This window comes from Echiichthys vipera (assembly GCF_963691815.1).
Source record: "Echiichthys vipera genome assembly, chromosome: 13".
NCBI lineage: Eukaryota > Metazoa > Chordata > Actinopteri > Perciformes > Trachinidae > Echiichthys > Echiichthys vipera.
The window spans coordinates 20,677,913-20,695,112 of record NC_139838.1 but is presented as its reverse complement, the minus strand read 5'-3'; the positions used below and the strand labels follow the sequence as shown (position 1 = coordinate 20,695,112).

The following is a 17,200-nucleotide window of genomic DNA, read 5'->3' as shown; positions in this document are numbered from 1 at the left end:
CTTTTGGTTCAGAAGTGGCCTGACTCCTGTATGTGATGACTTCATATCCATTTAAAGCTGCACGGTCTAAAATATATATAATAATATATATTAATACAGCAGTGCTTCATTTCCTGTCCTGTAACTGACTTGATTCCACCCTCCTCTCTCCCTCTCTCTCTCAGGTGATCTGCTCCTCCTGGTAGGTGGAGGTGGAGATGGAGCCGTAAGGATCCATTACAGTCTGGGCACATCGCACCACCGTCACAAGCAGGAAGAAACACAGGAGACAGAGGAAGAAGAGAGCGAAGCCCAGGTCTACGTCCACCTCAAACTGCGGCGTGGGGTGAGAAGGCCGGTCCATGTGGGCGATGAGGACTTCTTCCTAAAAGTGTCAGTTCAGCACCAGCACTCTAGGAGCGGCACAGGCGTGTGGTCATGTCCTTGTGAGATGGTGGTGATGACTGAAATGATGCCGGAAACAAAGACGGACAAAGATTAAAGAGATTACAGGCAGCTTCTGAATACAGAGACATAAAGCATGGTCTTCAGCATCCTGGTGGACTAGTGTTTAAGATGCATACCACGAAACTGAAGTGTCCCTGGTTTGATTCTGGGCACTTTTGTTGCATGTCACCCCTCACCCTCTCTCCCTCTCACCATCACAACATCCTGGAAAGCCAAAGTATTGTCTTTAAATTGACAATCATCTTGTGTGACCAACAGTCCAAAGATATTTGGAATATTATGGGATAAAAAAGTGCAGACAATCTTTTCTTTTCTTCAAAGCTGGAATCAGAGAATGTTTGATATTTTTGAATAATTTAAATTATCAAGATAAGTGCTGAATAACTTTCTGTTCATTTGCCATGATCCGCTAATCTTTTCAGCTCCACTAGTTTTATGTTGGACAAGATTCTGAGATATTTACTCATTGTTATTTAGAGGAATATAGCCAAGCCTTTCAGGTCACTACGTTATCACAACTTTATGGGAAGAGACAGTTGTTGCTTATATTCTTTAAACCTGTTTAGAGAAACATTTGCCATTACCACATGGGATAGCCTTGTTTATGTTTTAAAGTGAGCGAGTATAGTGTAAAACATGTAACTGCATAACATCAATCTGTGAAATAACACTTTCGCCTGTAGTGTCTCACCTTAATCACTGTAAAAGCTGACAACAAACTGAAGATACATATACATATGATTTCAAACTCACCATTCTGCATCATCATCAGGTGTTTGTGGCTGCAGTCTTTCCACCACCCATCCAAACCTTTGAAAAGCTTTCATAGCATCTCTGCCCCGGCTCCCTCTGAGGTTCCTTATAACCCGAGTCACATAAGACAGTCATCTGTTACCAGAAGTCTTAACTGCCCCCTCTTCTAATGATCATCACAGGAAAAATGAGCAGCCCACAAATTAGCTTCCTGCCCACACACATGCATACACGTGCAAGACAACACAGGCATACACTTGCACCTTGCGACCTCCCCCTGGCGTGTAAAGCCTTTATTAATACTTAAGCAGGAATTGAATATGGGTCTACACAGTTCACAAGTGAATCAAACACCCCACCGCTTTTGTTCTCCTGTCACAGGGACCTCCGTCGCTGTCACCAGTCAGACTTCACACCACAATAACTCAAGCACCTTGGGGCGACACTGAGCTTATTCATTACACACGGCTGAACAGCCAACAGAGGAAGGTGATGTGAAAGGAAAGGCAAAGATTTAAAGAGAAGGACTAAGACTGGACACAGAAGGGGGCGTGTTAAGGAGAGCCCAGACGCTGGAGCAGCAGAAACAGGAGACGCATTGGCAATTAAATTACAAAGCCAGATGCAAGAGCAGGGTGGAAATTGACCCCGCCGCTTTAAAATGGAGATTGTTACAGTGAGGCTGCCAGTGACGAGAACAGTGTGGAGGCTGAACCTCGGGGCCCCAAGGTAAAGTGATCCCACTACATATGTAATTAGCCAAGAAGGCCTTTTAGGCTGCAGCCAAATTACTGCAGGTAGGGGAAAGTGGCAGAGGAAGGGGGAAGCAGACAGGATGGAAAAATAACTTGATCAACTCTCAAACTTTCAGGCTCGGTGAAGACTTTTACTCTGAGATGATTATAAAAAAAAAAACTTCTGAGAGTTTTTGGCAATAGTCTGCCACTCAACACAGAAAATGACTATGCAATTTGCCCATATGGACCTGCTGCTATCAATCGTTTTTGCACTATAATGCCAACATCTGCACTTTATTATTTTTGTATTGTTTTGCTGTTACTATAGCAGTTAGATTATTCATGTTATGTCACTTACCATTGTGTCTTGCTACTTTACTAATTGTATCCTGCCTTTGTCTTGTCTAGTCTATGCATGGGATAGTGAAAAACAAAATTTAGATTCCTTGTATGTCTTCTTCATGTGAAGATTTGACAATGAAGCCGACTTTGACTTTGACTCAAAAGTGTGCCAGCCAGGTGCTGCTGTGTCACCACTATGCAGCGCCATCTGATATTGTAATAGCTCCATGGTGCCTTCAGGTCTACTCTACATCAGCAGAACCAAAGACCGACGGGTGGTGCTCATGCCAGGCTGTGTTTGCTCCACTTCTGCAGCGACTGAATATCTCCAAGATGTTGGTGTCACCAGTGAGAGGCACATTATGTTTTCGCAGCTCCTCTAGAGTGGAGCCTTCTGTTTGTTTAGTCCCAAGAAAGGACTACAGACTCTCTTAATCACAAATTAATTCTTGTCCTCAAAATTTCAGAGGGAATTAGAAAAACCAATCAAATGACACAAAGATGCGTTCACAAGGAGTTTAAAGGAAGCTAAGTAAATGTACTGCTGTGGACTGGGGCAGCAGCTAAATGTATTTTTGCCACCTAAAAACGTCCATTAAACTACATTTCAGTTTAAGAGTACACTGTATTTAGAATATTTTCACCGTTCACAAGTTCCGATGAGGGGAACTGAAGTTGTTATCTATGCTCTCGTCAAAGCTAGCTAGCTAAAACAGTTTCTTAGTTTTGATATGTTGTAGTTCCTTACCTTTTAAAAAACCAAAGTCACACAATAACACCAGCAAGTGACCGATCAGGCAGTGGCAGTGTTCTGTGAGGTAAAATGACTGTTTTTGTCAATGGAGTCTGGTGGCTTTGATGAGAGCATAGAGCAGCTTCAGTTCCCCCTGCGTAAACTTAAATAAGTTAGAGTGGTGAAAATATATTAAACATATGCGTACACTGAGAGAGAGGGTGATTAAACAAGCTGTGGAGAATAAACTGGGCTGACATTGACCGAAAACGTCTAATTCTGGATCTACACCTTGATATGATTGTGAATTGAAGTCTTTGTGTTGACTGTTGATCAAACAAAACAAGCAATTTGAGAAACATTTGTTGCTCTACTTCCCAACAGTTTAAAGGCTAAACAATTAATTTAATAGAAAAACAACCAACAGATGAATAAATGATGAAATCACCACTTAAGGTGTTATTTTAGTTGTTGCCAAAGATTGCATCTCCTTCATTATTAAGGGGAATTAAGACTTTAGAGAATGCCATTAAGTCACTTTCATTATCTATTCATTATTTTCTCAGTTAATTAATTGGTTAAAAAAAACACAGTTCATTTAAAGGACAGCACTTTTAGTTTATTATCAAATAAGAAATATTCTGTTGATCGACTTCTCGATTAATCAACTCATCATTTTCAGCCAAAACCTTAGAAAGCTATTTTGTCAGTCATATTTGATTATAGTTTTCTTTCTACTCTGTTGTTTACACTTATTTGTTGGTGTGAACTTTATTTACATAGAACTTAAAAGATTAAAGGAAGAAAACTGTAAAAAAAGACCGAATAGTTATTCACAATTATCTTTATCATCATCGTCATTATGATTTTACATCTCAGCCACACATAATGCATAATAAAAACCTTTTCTGTAGAAGCAACGCTCTTTAGCGGGAGCTGCAGCGATTGGTCGTTATGAGCCAAGGCAGGAAAGTTAGAGGCCCAGAGCGTTATAGTGCACAAAGTGTCAGATGTGATAGGGCACAAAATCAGCAGAAATAAAGACAAAAGGGAGAGAAATAACATTTCTTTTTACAATTAACACTTGAAATGATGAAGGCACTTGTAAATGACAAGGTAGTACAAAATGTAAACCATACTTTGGTGTTTCATTTTTACCTCTGTACTTAAGGTTTCATTAAACTTATTTACTTCTTTGAACAAAACGAACCAAAACACTGATGACGTGGAAGTTCTTGGGTAGATAATAATAAAAATAAACGTGAACAAAAAAAATTAAATTAGTCAATGCTGGAAAACAACACTGAATGGAAATGCTATTGACTCTTCCAGCCCATAAAGAATTCATAAACAGTTACTGATTGGTTTGGGTTACACTCAAACAAATTGCTCCCAAACTTGAACCGTTGACTGGACCGGAAAACAAATAAAACCTAAAGCAAAATAAAATCATACAAATAAAAAGATATTCAACATAAACAAAACATTTAAAATGATCTCTGTGCATTCTGCTTCCCAAAAAGGCAAAGCATTTAAGACAAACTTCCACACAAGGCACATTTCAACACAGGTAGCATAATGTAGCACCTCCTTGCACTTTTTTCAGACTGTTAAAAATAACATTATTTACCTCCAATTAGTTTTGTTTTCAAGATTATTGGAACAAATATATTTTAGGGAGTGACAAACTGGCACCTGCAATAACTCACTCGCACAAATTTATTATTAACTGATACTTCAGTAAATACCTTAAATTAGGTTATGGTCCATGGAAAGACAGTATTCACCTTGGTGCTCCTCACCATGTCACAGACTTCAGTGTGTTTTTTTGAGCAAAAATCAGTCAAGTTTAAAGGGCAGAAATTCTTGGAAGGGTTTTAACTGACTGCGCAGGAAGGGAGTACCCGTCGTGACCACAGGATCTCTTTAAAACACTCCCAGGAACAAAACGTAAAGCTACAAGCAGGCAGATTTGGTATGTGGCAACTCGATCAACAGCACAAAAATCTCAGCAAGAAGCAAAAGAGATTAGAAAGTAGAGAAGAGAGAAGATGCGTGTAATGAGAAACACTCTGCTGCTTAGACACTAAGCAGATCATTGTGGTTCTACACCGCAGCCTTCCTCTCTCCATTTAATTTAATGTATTCCATAGAGAAGTGAAATTTCCCACTTTGGACTACCAGGGTTTCAGAGAAGTGGGTAAAGCTATGAGTATGTATATATATATGTATGTGTGTGTATGTGTGTGTGTGTGTGTGTGTGTGTGTGTGCTGCTGCCGCCTGTTGCCCCTTTCAACATGCCACACTCCTGTTCTTTGGCTTTCAGGTGATGGCCACATGTGACGGCCCATCGTCACTCCTCACACAGCCCCATCTCCAGCTCTCTCAGTCCCATCAGTCCGCCTTACTGTGGTTGTTGTTATGGGGCGTGTGGCCATTCTGCACATGGCCGTTCTTAAACTTTCCCCTCTTCTCGCCTCCATCGTCTTCATCTTCTGACTCTGTCTCATCTTTGTCGCTCCGCTCGTCGTCAACAATGTGCTATTGCGTAAAAACGAGACATGACATTCGTACAGTTACTGGTTTGAGGTGAAGGTGTTATGTGGTCAGATGTGGAAAATTCAAAGTGGCGGTTCATACATTGCCTGGCAGGAATTTGACGGCCATGCGCAAGATGAGGACGGCCCAGAAGATGTGCAGAGCCTGCAGCACAAACATTAGCCCGTTGAAGAAGTAGAAGCCGAGGAAGGGGGGGTAGAGGGTCAGGGGGTACACCCACGTCGTATATATGATCCTGGACGAGAAGACAAAGGCAGAACAGAGAGTCCAGTCAGAGCCACCTACAGTCACCATCAAAAGCCCATTGAGAGGCGCCAGAGCTGTACACAATGTGCCTGCTGTTACATTTAGCATTTAATTGCATCCTCCCACCTAAGATTGTGTTTTTGTTTTCTAATTTAATTTGTTGCTTTTAAAGAGAGGTGGGTGACATGCAACCAGACTTTATGGCATTATGACATTTGCAGTAGTAGAAGCAGAAACTGCAATATCTAAAAGGATGTTGCTGGTATTTTCAGCCCTAAAAAGGGTTAGAAATATATTTTGAATGAGGCTTAGAAACTTTTAAGCAGCCAGGTATTGTAGTTTTTAGCTGATGTGAGTCCAAGAGGAGTGAATAGTGCATTTGTTGGGGGCTATTTTCAGCTACATATTTGATGCAATGTGTGTGGACTCAAAACAAGCTACAGTGCTGTAACATGTTCATCATAATTAATAGTTTTTGGACAACATGTAAGATCTATGGCAGAGGAATAAACTGTATCAGACTTTGCCTACACAGATTTTTATGTTAAAAGCCTTTATCACATCTTCTCCTCTTTTGCCTTTCCTTTGCCAACCTTTACACCTGTGCCAAATACAAGAACCTTTTCGAACTTATGTAAACCTTTTTCAAATGTCTGTCATTTTTTTTATACACAAACTAAAAATGTCCATAACTACATGGATGCCTTGTAAAGGCTTTACAACACGTACTGGGCTTTTATAAAATATGTAACAGTGTCAGTTCCAGTCAGGCAGTAAAATCAGTGACCAATTACAGTTAATCTGTTGTCACATTGTTTTTACCAGAAGGGAAGGATTACGAGGCGGGTGACCATGAAAACTCCAGCGAACGTGGTGAAGAAGAAGTTGCAGGTATTCCTCCAACCTGCGTAGTTGAACATTTTGGCTAACTGAGAAGAAAGACAGAAAAATCAGAGTTTCACCTTTTCATGTATTCTCCTCTAGAGGGCAGACAGTGAACTGTGTGAGGTGTTCTGACCTCAACATTAACATTAAGCTGTTCAGTAATGCTACATGTTATAAAGGCTGGAAGGAGAGCAACACATTGTTGCTCTAATGATGTATACTCTGCAATTGTAATTCGATTTGTTAAAAAGGTCACAATCCATGTTATTGGTATTTAACAACTGACAGTGTATTATTATTTTTCTTAACACCAAGAGCTAATTCATATATGTAAAATGAAAATGCATTAAAACCCATTTTTAATCAGTTAAGCCTTTTTTCTGCCATATTAACACGTTGTCTTACCTCCATTAAAGGGTCGGAGGCATCATGCACTAACATGATCAAAGTCCCTGCCCGGATGTAGTTGACCAGCCAGGAGAAACTGATGAGGGAAATAGTGGCTATATGGTGAATTATCTGCTCTTTGAAATCCTGCAGAGAAAAAAAAGGGACAGAAAGAGATGGTGTGAAAACAAAATAAAAAACGTCGGGTCACTTATTGATCGGACTGTAAAGATCGGTCACTAATGGACAGTGTGATTGATGATGGATTTACAAATGATTAACTCATGGCACATGGTGGATTATATGGTTTTGCAGCTTCGTATAAAGAGAAACTAAATCCATACACAGAAGCAAAAAAAGGGAACTTAACAAAAAGTTACAAAATAAATCAGAGTGGCTGATTTCAACACAGAGGATCTGTGGAAAAGTCCAGAAAAAAGGTTGTTTTTAGTTTTAAAGATTAGCCCATTGCAACTTGAGTTATAAACCAAGAGTTGGCACAGAGGTGGCACGCTCAAAGGTCCACGTTTAGACCTGTGGACAAACGGTCAGTCTGTCTCTCCACAGTGTGATTTTCCACAGAGTTCAGGTCACACATTAACCTGCTGCATCCCCCTGACTGGAGAGACGGTTTAATTTGTTGTCCCTCACTCTGACTTTACCCAACTGACAAGTGAAAGGTACGAGTGGAGCTGAACATTATCTTTAATGGCATTCTACAAGCCGACAGCTCCACTCAATAATAGTGCATAAAGTCAGGATATCTTAACGGGAAAATCAATAGCCAAACCTCAAAATACACTACCAACATCATTCTCATTATTTCATGCTCTGTGAGCGATCTCGCCTGATGGAAGGTTTCTGAGGGGTTTTATAGTGCACACACAGGATAACAAGGTTAAGGAGATAACTCACTTACCTTACGTTTGACATCTGATGCTATGCTAAAAAGCAGCGAGACATAAAAGCCTAGTTCGATCATGTAGTACCAGTACTGTGAAGGCAACAGTGGCTGGAAGAACAGAGGAAGAAAAAAGCAGTTAGAAAAACATGCCACTGTGTATTTTACCTATTCGTTAGTTACTAATTTGGCAAACAAGAGTCAGTTTCTGCACTTTTTATACTTTCAGCATACCAAAATGATGTGACAGTTTGTTTAAATACAAAAAGAAAATATACAAATCTAAACTTAATGAAGGAGAGAGTAGTGGTTATAGTTCTGATACCATTTTCGGGAAACCATCCCACATCTGCTCCATATCATAGAACCATGGTTTCTGAGGAGAGATGGATACTCAATATTAATGAGGGTTTAAGAGTCCCACACAGCACCACAAGCTCTCATGCACAAACACCAAACGAAAACAAAGATGAAAACAATATGTGTGACATCCGACAGTTCATCCACTAAGGTTACAATGGCCAAATTAAAAGTTCCTACATTTCTGTACTTTTGACAAGCGTGTGTAACATGTAAATTTTCACAAAATGACACATGTAGTGATTACCACTATGAGCTGCGACCAGTTTCTGTAAGAGTACTCACGTCAACGAGGACTGCCAGGCCAGCAAAGAAAGCAAGAACGTAAAAGGTAAATCTCCAACTGTAAGAGAATACACAGCGGCCTCAGTTAAACACCGTTACAGACGGCACAAAAATAACATCCTGCCTTGACTCAATGTTCAAACGGTGGCACACAGCTTTTGTGGTTAAGATGCACAGATGAAAAAAAAATGTTCCAACTGACTAACATATCACAGACAAAATCATAAAATCACAAGCACCTGTGTCAGTGGAGTTTAAACCTCAACTCAGCTGAAGGAAAACCTCTGGATTACCTTCAATGAGTTTTACAGCATTTTTCTACTTGAACGTACAGTATGAATCCTCCGATCCTTGTTTTGCAACAGCTTTTGTGAAACACTTGTGTGTGGGTGTGATATGTCAGGAAGCCAAAGCCAAAACACTGATGATGCAATAGCCATCAGTGCACCATCAAACACTTAAATTTGTTTTTGATGTTTTGTTATACAAACTAGCACCAACGCTAAAACAACAAAACACTCAGCACACTCAATTTTCCACTGAACAGTTAGCCAGGGAGTCATTTTTCCTTCTCTGATTGATCCAGTTTAATTATTTTAACAGGTATATGGTTATTGTTTTCTAATTCACAAGAATAATGTAGAGATTAGAGCGAAGTATAGATAGCATATCTTTCCGTTAATCACCTCATGACCACTGACATCTAACTTGAAACAGTGCTTTAAAGAATCTGGCATTTACAACAGCAAATCTGCAGGTACCAAAGGTTCATGGTGCCAAAACCAGAGCTCTACAGACTCTCAAAGACTTTATCAACACATCTAAACTGTTATTATAAATGCGATAAGTCAGAGGGCGCGCATTCTGAGAACGGATGTTCGCCCTCGTGACACTACGGAGTGAAAAAAATGTCCGCCTTCTTTTGCCGCCCATGCCCTGCCCAGTCAATCTAGCTCTGGTTCGCGTCTGTTGCGAGACGCCAGGAGACAACAAAAACACGATGACGGGATTGTTTCATTTCAAATATTACTGGAGCCATTGTGTAGACGAAACACCAAATTATGTTGAAAATCAATATTTTTTTCAAGGAGTATATTCAAATTCAAGCCCCTAACCTTGAAAACATAATAAGCCTATTCTCTTGTGACTGTTACTGCTGCATCTAAGCAAATCACGAAAAAAAATCCTTTACATCTACTTTATGATTCAATGCAGGTTATTAAAAGAAGACAGGTTAGGTTGAAAGACAGAACATGGGTTGGGGTTAAATTTGATGCCCGGCTGAAGATGTTTATCTACCTTGCTTCCCGAAACTTTTTGAGCTTGTTGGGTCGCTCCTGGTTTCTCCGCCGCCTGAACCACCTCTGGACCTGTCGCACTGAACAGCCCGCCTGTTTACTTAAACTCTCTATGGTGCTCTAACAACAAAAGCAAGACAAGGAAACAGAAGAGTCAGAACTGTCATTAATATCTGGAGTTGTAAAATGATGACTGGCTATTTCTATCTTGTTGTAATTCTCGTCTATTTACACCTAAAAAACAAATCCCTGAATTCTTGCATCAGGCTCAAGCTGTGCTATTGCCAAAGAACACACAATATGCATGAAGCAGTGCTGGTTAAGTATGCAGGATGATTACCTGTGTGGGATGCTTTGATGTACTGCGGAAATAGGACTCCAGGAGGGGATTTGGAGACACATGCACACGCTGCTTGTCACTCACTCCCAACAGAGAGGCGACGGGAGTTGCTACTGTCCTGGAAAGACGAAATCACTAATAAAACATCATGTCACATTTGTAAGGAAGAAACTTTCGGATCAGACAGCTAGAGACAGATTAAGAGGCAAATGACACTGTGGCAAAACATAAACAGTCTGCTTGGGATTGCTCACCTCTCAAAGATCTGTCTGATGACCAGAAAGCAGAAAGCGATGGGTATGGTAGCCCAGAGGTCTTGTGTTTTAGGGAAAACTTCGCCATCGTGGTCCTTCAGGTCACCCCAGCCGTGGCCTTCAGGAAACCAAATCCAGTCGGCCCATATCTGCTCTCTCAACCGAGACAACATCCTGCAAGAGGAAATGGAGGGAGAAAAGGATTTGTGGGGGTTTTTTTTGGTATCATGTGGAAGGAAATTAAGACAGGTAATAAAAAGAAGGTTTTGACTGCTCTGTGATGTCCGTTCACATTTTCTATTAGATCAATTTCACAACTCACTCAGCTGTGACAATATCCTGGGAGGAAGGAGAGGAAATGGAGAGGGCTGAGAGGAATTAGTATTGATTGGAAGTGATTAATCTCAATGGGCATCTGCAACAGACGCCGTGTCTGGGCACTTCCTGTTCAAGATGAAGAGGAACGATGAAGGGAGAATTTTGCTGTGATGCACACAATGCAATCAGAAAACCTAAGAGAATTCATTTGAAGCGCTAACTTGAACTGCACAAATTTCCATTCCTTGAAAAACTATTTCTGCAGCCGGATGACCTAATTTACTCGAAATCACGCAACCTCTACTCTCTATGTAATGAACGCTGAATAGTTTACTCAATACTAGTGACTGAACAGCTGACACGACATTCAATATTTCAGACATTTATATGCTACATTAATCTTGACGTTAACTACAGAAGGCAAGATTATTTTAATAGAACCTTTAAAAACATAAATTCAAAGAGACATAAAAAAGATCTCAAGACGAGATGTAAAGGACACAAGGCAATAAAGAGAAAAGGAAAAGCCATCAGTACAATGAAAAATCTAAGCTAAAAATGTGTTTGTTCCAAATATGTGGTGCGTAAAAACTGAATGTTCTTACTCTAGATTAGTAATTCATAATTTTGACTCAGGTGAAGAAAGTAGGCCGACCTGTTCCAGACGACCTGAGAGGTCTGGACGATTCGTAACGTTGCAGCACATCAAAGACTAATTTTGGTCTTAAACCACAGAGCGTTTCATGAACCAATAACTGTGTTGTAAAATAATTGATTTGACACTCAAAGCCAACACAAACATCTGAGCAATATACTGACGTGAGCCACTTTCTCAGTCTGTCTGATTGATTTTTAGACCTGTGAAGACATCAATACAGTGTTGTAGCACTCAGTGTGGCGTTTTTTTCTATGTGGTGCTAAGACATGGTTATTTTTACATCTCAGCAACTAGTGGAAGGATTGCCATGAAATTTTGTACAGACATTTGTGTTCCTCAGACGAGGACTGATGTTGGTGAACCCCATGAGGGCAATTCTTTGAAAAGTGTTGGATAAATGGCCATGAAACAAGCTTCAAGGTCCCAAGAAGATATATTCTAGTGACTTCAATTATCTAACTATTCATCGATTACCTATTGTCTATTGACATTTTAGGTTTTTAATTGAAATGTGTTACTTTTTTTGGGAAAGATTGTATTTTGGCAGTTTTCCAAGCCTTTATTATATAGGACAGACAGGAAATGGAGAGAGAAAGAGAGAGAGAGGAGGGGGGGCATGGAGTTGAACCCGAACCCGCTGCTTCGAGGACCTTCAGCCTCTTTACATATAACCACTGTGCCACCAAAGTTTGCCAAATACTTTGATTCATGACCAAATATCTGCAAAATTAATGACCTTCCCATCAGCCTCAGCTCAGCTGTATTTCAGGCTTAGTGCTTAAACAAATATTATCATTTAGTCAAAAGCCCGGCAATGACTAAGTGAAGCCTCACAGACATTCTGACTGCTTTGTTATTAGAGCGCAGAAACAGCAACAGGATCTGCAGTCAAACGTCCTGAGATGGCATTAGCATCGCTATCATCACTGGCAACTGCTCAAAAGAACACAAAGTCACCTGTGGATTACTGCAACACTGGATCAGCTGATTTTGAGTCTGATCCTCAGATTACCTCATATTGGTGCTGCACCTTTCAGTCAAGGTTCTTTCTGAATGAGGGAATGAGGACTGAGTGGACTTTAACCCGTTACAAGCTAACTATGAACGCACAGTAACCCATGTAGGGTGCTTTTGTTCGCAGGGGAGTTTCACTTCAACAGGGTCTCCTCACCTTGAGACAACAGCAGTGAAAAATCAATCTATCTTTTTAAAGTTAATCAGTGTGGGGATGTTAGTGAACCCACTGACTCCTGTCCGCCACATCTCATGTCTGCAAACTACCATAATAAGCTCTTATTTTTTACTCCACAACACTGATCTTATGTGTCCACCATTACGCTAAGCTGACCACAGATCATGTTATGTCTTTTGAATGCTTCAAACAGAATACAAACAATACACAGAGTAGTTTAGTATTCATTTCTGGAGTGAATTATGGGATTTAGGTGAAAACTGACAGGTTTTCTGTTTACCAAGGGGAACTGGAAACCAACCTTGGGGCAACAGAAGCTCTCAGGTGTCATGCAACTTTGTTCATCGCAAAGTATTTATTTTCTGTAGCTGATCTAAACTAAAAAAAGCTCACTTTTATTGAATGTGACAGCAGATGAAGATTCCTAAACTTGTAATCAACCAGAAGTGTTCAAAGGTTAGATGTAGTAAATATCTGTCCCTAGAGCTTCATGTCTGACAGGTAATTGACAGCTGCAGCCTGATACGTGTTTGTTTTTTTGTTTTTAAAAAAAAGGGTTTCACACTATAGTTTCTACTCTCTCAAGAGTTTACTAACAGTTGGCAGAAGAACAGGTCTGGCACCGGAGGTTCAGCAGGTGTAACTGCTGCAAGCTAAAAGTATATTTGCATTTAATTTAGTTAGAGAACCTATGTTGACTGATCATCCAGTAGCAACTGTAGCAAACAAGAAAGACCAGTAGGCTAACTGTATTTGTTGATATATTACTGTTGTCTGTATTATTTAGTTTAGCAATACTATTATCCTCAATCTGTTCTGTGGCATTGCTTTATCATTTAATCTTGTATCATCACCGGCCACTCAGCTGGAGCATGCACATTTCCAACTACATGACAGTGTTTGGAAAGACCAAAGTGCACTGTGCCACTCTGACACCAATGGTTTCAACAGGGGTGGTGTTCTTGGATAGGCACCAAGAAAAGTGACCTCACCTTCACTTAATTTTAAATGTCAATTCACAGCTCACTCCTTCACAGCTCAGCAACATCATGTTGTACTAGAAAGACAGTTACTACCGTCCTTACTGCTGTCTGACTATCTAGAGTCCACCCTTGTGTATAATAATTACTACTTCAACCTATCTTAACGTCTGTTGCCTCTTTTAACCCTGCATGAATGGTATCCTGGCCTCATTTGTGCATTATAATCTGTCCTGTTCCTGATTAAAAGTTATCTCTAATCTGTACACTTGGTATTGTTTCATATTATTGTAATAGTATTAATTTCTGTGTACGCTGCTTATACATATATTGTATGTCTGTTTGTTTTATATAAAAGGACCCCCCCCCCCCCCCTTTGTTGCTCTTTCTGAGGTGTCATTTGTTTTCTTTTAACCCACTTAGATGTAATCCCGGGGTTTTATATTGTACTTCTATAAAGCTAAAGGACTATATTGAGCAGACTTATCCTGATTTTTAGTCCCTAATATGGGTTCAGCTCCAAAAACACCAGATCCTACGCTTTCCTTGATGCAACTTAATACATCCTAAATGCTCACTTTGTTTTAGACTTAGACTTCTCTTAATTGGTCCCTTTGGGATGACTCCCGCAAGGAAATTGAATTCCCAGCAGCTTAAAAAACACAAGGGAGGTATAAAAAATACAGTATAGGATAACCAATAAACTCTTAGCTAAATAGATACAGAGAGTATATATACAGTAAACAATAAACTCTTGGTCAGTTAAGTTAAATGTAGAGGAAATGTATAAGATAAAATATGTATGACTGTATACGACAGAAATGAGCAGTAAGATTAAATTATTGCACTTAAGTGGTGGATAAGGTTATTGCACAAAGAAAAGAAGATACGTGTCCAGGTATGTAAGAGTATATTATTAATTGCACAGTGAGCGGCTCCCACTCCTTCTGTCCTCCTTGTTTCCTCCTCCCCCAGAGTGAGGAGTTGTAGAGTGTGATGGCCTGAGGGACAAAGGCGTTCTTGAGCCTGTTGGTCCTACACCTGCACTTTTTTACTAACTCCACAGTTTAAAGGGGGAGTACTAAAGTGTGATAGACTTGAGTGTAACAATACTATGTTTTTTATCTCAGCTAACATTACTGTTTTTAAGAGGCTGTAGCGGGCTCTCAACGCTAGAGTGGAGAATTAATGAACGTCAACACACCACTATATGCTTCAACATATCCATATAATGGCGTGTGCCTTCCTGACAGTTATCCTAAAATTAGATATTTGGTGTGAAAATATCATCTTCTTTAAAGTATGGCAATATATTGAATCATAAGTCCTGGATTACGATTTGAATCCTATCGCCAAATTCTTACCAATAAACAGCCCTGTAGTTTTGAGCATGGGGTGATGCAGTATACATTTCTAACAATAATTTAATACTATAATGAGTACAGGTGGTGATTATGAGCCAAGACATGCAAAAAATATACATGAAAAGCGGATTTTAGTTTGCACATGGATGTAAACAATGTAGCAGATTTCAACATGCTCCCAAAAATTAGGAGAAGACTCCCCTAGAGACCCTTTTAAAGTCTCAAACCCTTGTGACACTTAGACTGGCTATCCCCACCTCCTTCTGCAGAGATTTTGGACATCATACAGCAGTAACATCACTCTTCAGGGCATTAAATGAACTTCAGTGGAATATTTTTATGGGATTGTTTTTCTGTGATAAAAACCCTTGAAGGACAGAGGTTGTCTCATGTTATACAGACTGCAAAGTCCTTGGACACTAATGAGATAAGAGTGACTTGACTGACACAAGCTTATGACTCATATCTAAAATAACGTTAGACACCAACAGCCCCAGTGAAGCTGGAGGCCGCGGTATCATTTTCTTCTTAGGTCCTACGCTGTTTACGTAAACTCTTGCAGGGAGTGGCTGCGTGCGCAAGCATGGCGCAAGCGGGGAGTCTCCCGGACATAGCGGAACAGACTGTCTGACTCAGTGCGATGGAGCTTTGAACACATTTTACCATCACATAACTAGCTAACACGCCTTACAGAGGGGCACTTATACCTCTTATTTTCTATCACCCGTGTAATAAGAGAAAGCAGGGGGCATCCCGACATCTCCAGTTTACGTTAGAAAACTTTTTTGGCGTATTCATGATGTGTTACTCCATAAGCAAGCAATATAAACGGCATTTATCTGTTTGGAAACAACTTCTGTTGATTTTCCTCAGGGGGCGGCCGTTGGGCTTTGTTGGATAAGTTAAGCTTGAAGTTTTTTTGACCTTCTCTTATCGCGGTGTTTCCTAAAACAAACATTAAACAACTAGCAAAAGGCCGGTTAGCTAGCTAAACTTTGATGAGCGAGTCAGTCAATGTAACGGCTTCCAACGATCCATTTAACGGCTGAATTCGAAACAGTCTATATAACGGCTTCCAACGGCTGAATCTGAAACAGTACATTTAACGGCTTCCAACGGCTGAATCTGAAACAGTCTATTTAACGGCTGCAAACGGCTGAATCAGTCCACTTAACGGTTGAATCCGCGAGGGCTTCGGTTGGAGCGTGTCAGCAAAGTTTAAATTATCCGGTTAAAACTTCAAATAAATCCTCCCGGGAGCACTACTCTCCCGTTTCTGTCTAAAAATAGCAGCCCAACGTGTGTGTGCCTCCGGAGAAGTGTCTTGTTTGAGGCTTTGAAGCCGCCTACACCGAGGCTTTTACCGAACTAACTGACACGTCCATCACGCAACGTTAGCTAACGGTGCAGCCAACTTACCTCTCTTCACTCCAACTGTACGCCGACAGCAGGTAACGTTAATGTAGTTCGCCCTTAAAAATGTCTCCTCTACTGCAGCTGCTGCTCGTCCTCTGTTCCTGTTGCACTGGAGGGGATTTCATGTAGTTCTCGCCATCAAAAACCCTCAACTTGTTGATCGTTCAATGAGCTACACTCCGCCTTTTTTCTTCTGCTCTCTTAACCACAGGTTAGCCACATTCTGAAAACAAAAACAAACGGTGTCGCACTTTCTCGACAAAACTCTTGTTTTGGTCGTGTTTACAAAGCTGGTCCAACGTGGACAAAGAAAACGTGGTTTTTCACTTTCCCACCCGGTCAAAGTAATGTACGTGGGCCTCGGCTTGTTGCCGTTTAGCCGGATAGTTCAATTGGTGTGATCTGGAGGATATTATGGTAGTGTGTTAGCTGAGGGGGGGAGGGGGGGCAGGCTATTTAAAGTGACGTGAGCTTCTACTATGTATGAGAGGTGGTTAGTGCCACAAGAGGAAGGCTGAAAAGGAGAAGTATGTGCATAATGTATTTAGCAAGTAGTATGGTGCTCAGACGTATTTTGCAAATAATATTGACCATTAAAGTGTAATGTATGCCTGTATGACTAGGTGGAGAAATTATATCTCCACACTGGCCTGGGAACGCCTCGGGATCCCCATTTTTAGAGCTGGTTAATGTGGCCCGGGAAAGGTAAGTTTGGGGTCCACTGCTAAAGCTGCTGCCCCCGCG

At 40.6% G+C, this 17,200-nt stretch overlaps 1 protein-coding gene across 1 annotated transcript; it reads right to left on the bottom strand.

Moving 5' to 3' along the window:
- Nucleotides 1-3,725: 3,725 nt before the first annotated feature.
- Nucleotides 3,726-16,881, bottom strand: cers2a (ceramide synthase 2a). Its single transcript, XM_083926036.1, has 11 exons — nucleotides 16,460-16,881; nucleotides 10,529-10,702; nucleotides 10,275-10,392; nucleotides 9,936-10,054; nucleotides 8,637-8,694; nucleotides 8,317-8,367; nucleotides 8,010-8,102; nucleotides 7,109-7,237; nucleotides 6,641-6,747; nucleotides 5,654-5,807; nucleotides 3,726-5,554 (listed from the first exon to the last, which is right to left on the bottom strand). The coding sequence occupies exons 2-11, from the start codon at nucleotides 10,699-10,701 to the stop codon at nucleotides 5,408-5,410; spliced, it is 1,149 nt and encodes a 382-aa protein (XP_083782162.1). The 5' UTR covers nucleotide 10,702; nucleotides 16,460-16,881; the 3' UTR covers nucleotides 3,726-5,407.
- Nucleotides 16,882-17,200: the final 319 nt, after the last annotated feature.